Source organism: Pteropus vampyrus, unplaced genomic scaffold (genome assembly GCF_000151845.1).
Source record: "Pteropus vampyrus isolate Shadow unplaced genomic scaffold, Pvam_2.0 Scaffold126, whole genome shotgun sequence".
Lineage (NCBI taxonomy): Eukaryota > Metazoa > Chordata > Mammalia > Chiroptera > Pteropodidae > Pteropus > Pteropus vampyrus.
This window is the reverse complement of record NW_011888907.1, coordinates 4,696,877-4,705,539: the sequence shown is the minus strand read 5'-3', so window position 1 is coordinate 4,705,539 and position 8,663 is coordinate 4,696,877. Positions and strand designations below refer to the sequence as shown.

The following is an 8,663-nucleotide window of genomic DNA, read 5'->3' as shown; positions in this document are numbered from 1 at the left end:
GGCCATATAATCTCTGTTACAACTCAACACTCTGCCATTGCTGCTTGAAAGCAGCATCAGACAAAATGCAAATGAACTGAGTGAGGCTGCATTCCTGTAAGACTTCTTTTGTGGACACTGAAAGTTGGTTGCGTTTCATATCATTCTCATGTGTCAAAAACATTACCCTTCTTTGGATTTTTTTCAATCATTCCAAAATGTTAACACCTATTCTTAGCTCAAGGGCCATAACAGATACAGACTTTGGGCTGATCTGGCCCATGGGCAAAGTTTGCTGACTCCTCATATACTCAATACTTGGGTCTACATTAATGTTAAATAAATATCTTTATCGAAAGCACAATAGAACAGTACAGTTGCCTTTTTATAATATTAAAGAGGTTTAACAGTACTAAAAACCTTTGGTCAGATATATTCAATACTATTATTTTAGAATAGTCTAAGGATCCTACAAAGTGGGTTTTCAAGATCACTGGAAATGGTTGCCTTTTACTACTTGAACTCACCAAACATAATATAGTACTGGGACTTTCCACTCAGATTCTTCTGATCCACGTCTGCAGGGAAGACCTTAATGTAGCCCCCTCCACAGTCCATCTTCTGCTCATGTTTCACTGTGTACTGAATGACCAGCGTCTTCCCTTTATTGCTAAATGGTTTGAACCGGGCAGAAATGGCGTAGAATCGGCCATTTTGAGTGGTTTGCAGACCTTCAAATAAAAAGCACTCATGAAGGATTAGAAATGACACAGTGCTCAGTGATGCAGAGAATTAAATGTCTGTCTTTCCCCTTTGCCCAATAACAAACCTCCTAATCATCTACGTCCATCCAGTGCCCGTAGCTCATATGTACAATAACATACAACGGGCACACCACCAACAGGTTCCCTGCTGCCACAGCACTTCTATTTGATACCCTCAAAAGATGTTTTTGTACTTAATATACCACTATTGTCTTAGGTTATAAAAATACTTCAGCTCTGAATGACAAATATGTAATCTAGTTATGGATAAAAGGCTAATTTTGCTTCCATTCATCTTCCAAGGGGTGGGAATATATAAGGAAGTTTATGTAGTAACTGAATTTAAAAACAAAGCATTCTACTTCTTTTCCTTTATTTTCATCTTCAAACAAAACAGTAAATCGAGGACAGAGTGCTTATCTGTAAGTGTTTCACTACACTAGGTGAGCTGGCCCAGGGGTATCATTTGTGTGGTGGCTCTTTTTATAAATACACCATTCTTTTGTCATGTGAATTATTTCATATTTATTTTATAAGTTTAGGTGCTCACTTCAACACCAAAACCCCCTTTTTCAGTAGACACTAGGCTCTGTACCAAATCCTTATCTTAATACTGGAATTCATCAGATAAATCTGAAAATAGAGACAGTCTTATAACCCTTCTTCGCTGCAGACTCTGGCCTCATAGCTAGCTATGCTGAAAGTCATCATAAGTGAGTCTGGCATTTTCTAGCAATATGTTCAACATGAACTCATGGCTGAATCTCCACTACCACACTTCTCTGTCCTCTATACTTTCCTTACTCTCCTCTTTCTCAGGGAATCTGTAGTCTCTCCCCCTCCCTTGGTCCCCACTATCCAGGCAATTCCTAAGGCCATGTGATTCACCTCTTCCGTCTCTGTGTCTTACCATGCTCTTCAGCCACCCCCATGGTCTGTCACCACCTCCCATCTCTGTCTAAATTCTATTTCTTTCCATCCATGGCTTTGTGTCATGGTCCCAGGAGACCATAACAGAAGGGGCCAAATTAACCAGTATCCCCAGTGCTTTGTCCATGTCTGCAATCAGCAGACACATGCTAGAGTGAATGAACTACACAGAATCTCAGGATTCCAGGTTGGAGGAAGGAAAAACATTGTGGAAAAAGACTCAAGCGATTCTAAGTGGGAACCCCTGCCCTTGGGCAAGCTTAATGGAATAACCTGTTTGTTTTCACTCCACTTTTGTCATATAGTCTGAATTTTGACCAGCATTTGGGGTCAACATGTAACTTATAAAACAATGCACGTACAACTGAAAACAGAGGCTGCCAGAAAGGGCAACATTGGAGTAACAGGGCCAAGGCAAAGGTTGAATGAAAGGTGCCAAGGAGAAAAATTTTTCCTCAAAATCAGGGGTCGGCAAACTTCTTAAGGCCAGAAAGTAAATATTTTAGACTCTGTCGGCCATTTGGTCTCTATAGCAACTACTCAATTCTGCCTTTGCAGTACAAAAGCAGCCATAGACTATATGTAAACAAATGCGTGTATGGCTGTGTTCCATTAAAACTTATTTATGACACTAAAATTTGATATATTTCATTGAATTTTATATAATTTTTACATGTCACAAAATACTATTCCCCTATTTCTCAACAATTAAAAAGTGTAAAAACCATTCTCGGCTTGCTGGCTGTACAAAAAAATAGGTGGTAGATGAGCTGTAGTTTGTCCACCTTTGATCATCAGGAATGAGAGGAAGCCAGAATAGAGGTTATTCTTGGCACCAAGAGAGTGGGTGTACAAGGGAGGCCTCTGGGAAGGGGGCGCTGAAAGTGTTCCCTAGCTTGACCTATGCGTACAGATGTGAACATTCATCCTGTTGTACCTCTAAGATCTGTTGACTTGACAGTACGTTTTACGTAGTCTTTTTTCTTCTTAAAGTGAAATAAAAATGAAAAGTATCCTCTAATCGTTTTTTCCTCTGCCGTGTAGGGCCCTGGGGTCTTGCAATGCATACAGAGCCAGGTGATCTTGGGCAAGTAAAGAAAGGAGAAAACCGAAAATAACGCCCAAGCCTACCCAGCTGTGAATGGGTGCAAGAGGTGTTCTGGGCTGAGCCACACCTACCTTGAAAGGTTGTTACGGAGGGGGAGGGTGAGAGGGTGAGAGGGTGAGAGGGTGAGAGAGAGGAGAGAGAGAGAGAGAGAGAGAGAGTGAGAGAGTGTGTGTGTGTGTGTGTTTAGCTTGATTTTCTCACGATTCCTACACTAACCTTTGTCTTTCTCTTTATGGCCATAAAATTTCCCCGACGAGAGCCTAAAATGCCCAAATTGGGAGTCATTAGTGGACTGCACCCATCGGTTCCTCCAGCGCTCTGTGGGGGGAAACAACACCAGTTAGGGCTTAAAACTGTTTGGGTCAGGGGGAGGGTAGGGGGAGGGTCCCTCTAGCCTTCGCAGCTTCTAGGCTTCGCCATAGCCTAGACAGAAAAACTGAAGCATAAGGCGCTGGGCCGCCCTCCCAGCTCAGCCCCGGAGCGCGCCCCACTTCCTTGCAACTCCTCTCCCAAGCCCCGCCGCCGCCAAAGGCGACTCGGGCCATCCGCTCAGCAGCGGGAAAGCAGGGAGCTTACGCCCCCGCCAGCATGGGCATCACTCCTTCACCTCCGTCTAGAAACTCCTCCTGGAAGTAGACGGTGGCCAGCGCCACCCGCAGCACGCAGACCGCCCAGAGCGGGACGTGAACCGCGGCCATAGACGGTGCGCCGCGCTTCTTGTAACCAGCCCTTTGCTCTTAGTCTCCGCGGCGCGCCAGGCTCGTCCCGAAACTACAACTCCTGTCACGCCTCGCGCCTGTCATCTGAGGCATCATTGGTCCCCCGCGCGCAGTGCGCGCCGGTCCCGCTCCAGAACTACCACTCCCATGACGCCTCGCGATTGTGACCTGCGGCACTATTGGTTTTTGAGGGCGTGGTCCTCGCCGGGAGCTGTAGTCTCCTCCGCCCCGGCGCCGTTGCCCGGGGCAACGGTCCCCTATGGCTTGAGTGCCCCGCTGAAATCTGCGGCGGCCTCCGCGGTTGGACGTCGTGGAAAGAGGTTGGAAAGTCTGATTTGGCGGCGGTAGGGCTTGGGAGAGGAATCGCGGGGAAATGGGGCGCGCTCCGGGGCTGAGCTGGGAGGGCGGCCCAGCGCCTCCTGCTTCAGCTTTTCTGTCTGGGCCCGCTGGGGAGCGTGGTCCGGTGTGGGTCTCTCCAGGCCTGGGAAAAGACCCCGGTGGTCTGAGGCGCGTCAGTGTTTTCAAAGTTTGACTTATTTATTTTTAACAACTTTATTAAGGGTTCATTTACATACCATACTGTTCACCCTTTTAAGTGTACAACTCTGTTATTTTTAGTAAACTTACCAAGTGGTGCAACTATCACCACAATCCAGCTTTAGAACTTTCCATCAATGGAAGGAGTTCCCAGTTACCCCTTTGCAGTCCATCCCGGCGCCCACCCCCAGCCCCAGGCAACCCCTGATGTGCTTTCTGAGTCTGTAGATTTGCCTTTTCTGGACAGCCCTTATAAATGGAATCATACAGTGTGTGGTATATTCCATCTGGCTACTTTAACTTATTGTAATGTGTTTGAGATTTTGCTTGTTGTTGTGTATGTTGTTATTTGTTCTTACTGCTGAATGGTATTTCACTGGACCTCAGTTCTCATCCATTCTCCAGTTAATGGAAATTTGGATTGTTTCCACTTTTCGTCTATTATGAATAATAACTATCATGAATATTTGTTTACATTTCAGTTATCTTAGGCCACATGGAGTAGAATTACTGGATCATTTGTTAACTATGGTTAACCTTTTGAGGAACCACCAGGGTATATTATTCCAAATTGGTGACTGCACCATTTTACAGTCCCCCAACAGTATATGAGGGTTTTAGTTTCTTCACATCCTCACCAACGCTTGTTATTATCTGTATTTTTGAGTGCTCGTTTCGTCAGCACATATACTATAATTTTTGGTTTTAGCCCTCCTAGTGGGTGTGAAGTGGAATTCTTCTTTTTTTTTTTTAATCAACATCCTGTTTCCATTCTTAGGGACCGAGGGCTACCTGGAGAAGAGGATGAGCTGGGAGGGCTACTCACAGGCGCTGCACATTAGCCTGCAGGGTCTCAGTGGACTTGTTCCACCTCCTCAGACCTACCGAGATCCCAATGGTTCAGGCCACTTTCTTGGGGATGCCAGCCACCCTTAACTCCTCCAAGTTGAAGCCCCTGCCAACTCTCACTTTGGTGTGATACTTCACAGTGGGATGTCTCACTATGGGCCTACGGATCTGGACGCAGGGCATGGGGCGGTGTGGAGAGCTTTGGCTTGCTGGGCCTTGCGTCTGCGGATCTTCCATGCAGGCTGGTGAAACCACATGGGCACACGCTGCTGCCAGTCCTTGTGGAAGTGGGGCTTCGGGATCACACCATTTCAGCTGGGCACCATGGCTGCTGCCTAAAGGCCTCCTCCGAGGGAGAACGGCCACCAAAAAGAGTCATGCTGGTTTTGATTTTCATTTTCCTAATGGCTAGTAACGCCGAACATCTTTTCATGGGCTTGTTAGCCCTGGCTTTCTTTGTGGAAATGTCTGTTCATGTCCTTGATTTATTTTTAGTTGTGTGTATTTTAAATATATCTATTTTAGTTGTAACAGATACATGACATAAAATTTACCATTTTAACCATTTTTCCATTGGTTTACTTTTAAACCTAGGGAAAATTTTAGAAGAACCAGATGCCAGAAAACCTGGCCTGGTGGTGGGGTCTCCCCACTGACCCACAGAATGCCCTGGGCTGAGTCATCTCCTGAGCCTCAGCTACAAAAATATTTGTTGTTCCAGATCAGTGTGGAGACAAGGCACGGTTCTGCATCTTGTCTTTCCTGCCTTACATATTATTATACTGGAGACATTATTATGCACACAGATCTCCCTCATTCCTTTTAATGGCTGCGTAATATTCCATCATCTGAATGCTGTCTCTTGGACTTTACCAGCTCTCTGGGGATGAGTTCGGGTTTTTGATAAGTACAAACAACGCTGCTGTGACATTCCTTGAACATACATCTCTGTGCACGTTTGAGAGTATAATTGTAGGTAAATTCCCAGACGTGAAATTGCCAGGTCCCAGGGTCCATGCAACTCACATCTTCATTGCTGTTGCCAAGTTTCTCACTAAGAGGCTGCAGCAAGTACATTTCCACCCATGCCATATTTCTCCATCTTTTTACATCTTTAAAATCTTTTGAAAGTTTTATAAGTCTTGCAGTGGGGTGTTTCTGTTCTTTCAGGAAACTCTGAGAATGTGATGAAAGCTCTGGCCCTTTTCCCCGGAAAGATGTACACCAGGATGCGCACTCCACCTGTGGCTGACGTTTGGTGGGGGGACGGGGTGTGGTGCTGTGTCTGTCCAGGGCCTACCCCTCCTTCCAGGGCAGTGGTTCTCACACTTTTAAGTGAAATCAGATTTTTAGGGGGCTTCAATAAATACACAGGTTGTGTTTCAACGGCTCTTTGTGAGAGAGCCGAGGACACATTGATAAAAGAAGAGCCCCAACTTGAGGTGCGACTGGGGAGCAAGACTCACTCCAACTATGGGGGAGCAGTAACTGGCAAGGCAGCGAAGCCCAATAGGGGGAGAGTGGGGCCTTTGGAATTAGACCTGAGCTTTGAATTTGCCTCAGCTGCTTACCAGCCTAACTTGGCTGGTGACCTGTGGGAGCTTTCATTTCCTCCACCTCCTTTATGAAGGTGGGTGACAATAACTGACTCACACGTTTGCGTAAGGGTTAAATGAGATAATGTAGCTTTGAGCAGAGTGCTGGGCACACTGCCAGAGACAGAATTGCCAGCTCTGGTGTTTACTATGTAACATGTCTCGTTTAAGACCTGGCTTTGAATAGTAATTCATTAAGTGGTACCAAGTGTCTGAGCATTTTCCTTGTCATCATTGGGCTTGAAGGAAAGGCTCTGGCCAGACTGCAAAGGGCATTTGCTCTCCCAGGGTGGTGGGAGCCACTGAGAGATTTGAAGGCACGATCCAAACATCAGGTATTGTTACTATAAGTTTTCTTTCTTTCCTCCCTAGGATGGCTTCAACAAGAAAAACCAGCCGTCCCATGCGCGATGTCTTTGGTGATTTCAGTGATATTTCCTTAGAAGATTCAAAGATGGAAGAAATCGGAAACTTGAAAATCAATAGGAATCTCACCAAAAGAGCTCCCAGTCATAGCAGATTTCTAAAAAGAAGCCAAACTATGGGTGAAAAACACTTATTTCCAAAAGAAGATGCTGGCTTGGGGGTTGGGTCCTGTCTATCCTTAGGTAGACCCCCGACTACCGCCTCAAAGCTCAGGACCAGTGCTGTGCTCAGGAAGCTGGCCCAGATCGAATCCAAGATCGTGAATCGGAAGGTGCAGAGGGACTTGTCTGACGTGGAATCTGACCCGAAGACCTCAGATGACAGTCTTCCCAGGAGAGCAGACAAAATTCCTCCCAGGAGCACGGTTCAACTTTCTTCACAGAATACAGACAAAACCTCCCACGAGCAGGCTCGTGAAATTCCTGTCGCTGAGAGCGATACACCAAGCGGGAAGGTCAGTAGGTTTCTGAAGAAGAGAGAACCACCCATTGAAAAGCTGTCCCCTGAAGCCCATTTTGGGAAAGAGAGGAATTTTCCAACCCCCCAAAAGAAAGAACCTACTAGAAAATTCGATTCTCCAGACAGTGATGAAGAGGAAATGAAAGAGTTGCTGGGAAGCTTGATGAAATCTTCTAGAGAAAAAGAAACATGCACAGATCAGGGTTTCATGAGCACCAGAGTCAGTGAGAAAGAACAAATAGAACTATTCTTGGTAAGCTTTGCCCACATTTATTTTCAACAAAGCCTTTGCATTTGTACCTTTATGTCATAGCACTAGAGACTTTTGATAGCAGCTGCCATCCATAAGCTACCAGAGAAGGGGGTTTGAAAAGGAAACCCTTTTCTCAGACAGTTACCTATTGTGGGCCTGCTCTGTAGAGGATGGAATTTGGGACACAATAGGCAGCATTGCAATACAGTCTGACTTGTAACTAACTGTACACCACAGGACAGCACTTGGCATGACTGATTGAACACCAGCAGGGATTAATGCCATCAGCGATCCATGCCTACTTGTCACTTGTACCACACAGGAATGATTAACTAGGATTTGCTGTTCTGCTTCCATTTTTTATTGAGATGAAATTCACATAAAATTAACCATTTTTAATTGAACAGTCCAGTGGCATTTAGCACATTCACAGTATTGTGCAACTACCACCTCTGTCTACTTCCAAAATGCTTTTATCAGCCCCAAAGGACACCCATTAATCACTCCCCATCCTCACCCTCCTCCCCAGCTCTTGGCAACCACTAATCTGCTTTCTGTCTCTAGGATTTGCTGTTCTGCACATTTCATATAAATGGGATCATACAACATGTGGCCTTTTGTGTCTGGCTTCTCTCTCAGCATCATTTTTTTAGAGTTCATCTATGTTGTAGCATGTGTCAAAGCTTCATTCCTTTTTATGGCCAAATATCCCACTATGTGGATGGACCACATCATGTTTATTCTTTCATCCATTGATGGGCATATGGGTTGTTTCCACCTTTTGGGCATTGTGAATCCCGTGACTACGAGTACAAGTATCTAAGTTTCTGTTTTCAGTTCTTTTGGGTATATACCATGGAGTGGAATTACTGGTCTTGTAGTAATTCTGTATATAACTTACTGAAGACCAAACAATTTTCCACAGTGGCTGCAGCATTTTACATTCCCACCAGCAGTGGGCAAGAGTTCTAGTTTTTCCACATTCTCGCCAACACTTGTTATTTTCTGGTTTTGATTATAGCTATCCTAGTGAATATTAAGCGA

At 45.3% G+C, this 8,663-nt stretch overlaps 1 protein-coding gene and 1 pseudogene across 2 annotated transcripts in view; one reads left to right on the top strand and one right to left on the bottom strand.

The window, feature by feature from the left end:
- The window catches only part of CALR3 (calreticulin 3), an 18,067-nt gene extending 14,527 nt beyond the window's left edge, over positions 1-3,540 (bottom strand). Inside the window, exons 1-3 of one of the 2 annotated variants that reach the window (XM_011366883.2) lie at positions 3,389-3,540; positions 2,998-3,099; positions 507-710 (exon numbers count right to left, since the gene is read on the bottom strand). In XM_011366883.2, the coding sequence (XP_011365185.1) occupies positions 507-710; positions 2,998-3,099; positions 3,389-3,479 (397 nt within the window). In that variant the 5' untranslated portion in view covers positions 3,480-3,540. The remainder of the gene's footprint in view (positions 1-506; positions 711-2,997; positions 3,100-3,388) is intronic. The other variant, XM_023534557.1, reaches the window with a different exon arrangement.
- Positions 3,541-3,690: 150 nt separating this feature from the next.
- LOC105296645 lies at positions 3,691-8,144 on the top strand (annotated as a pseudogene).
- Positions 8,145-8,663: the final 519 nt, after the last annotated feature.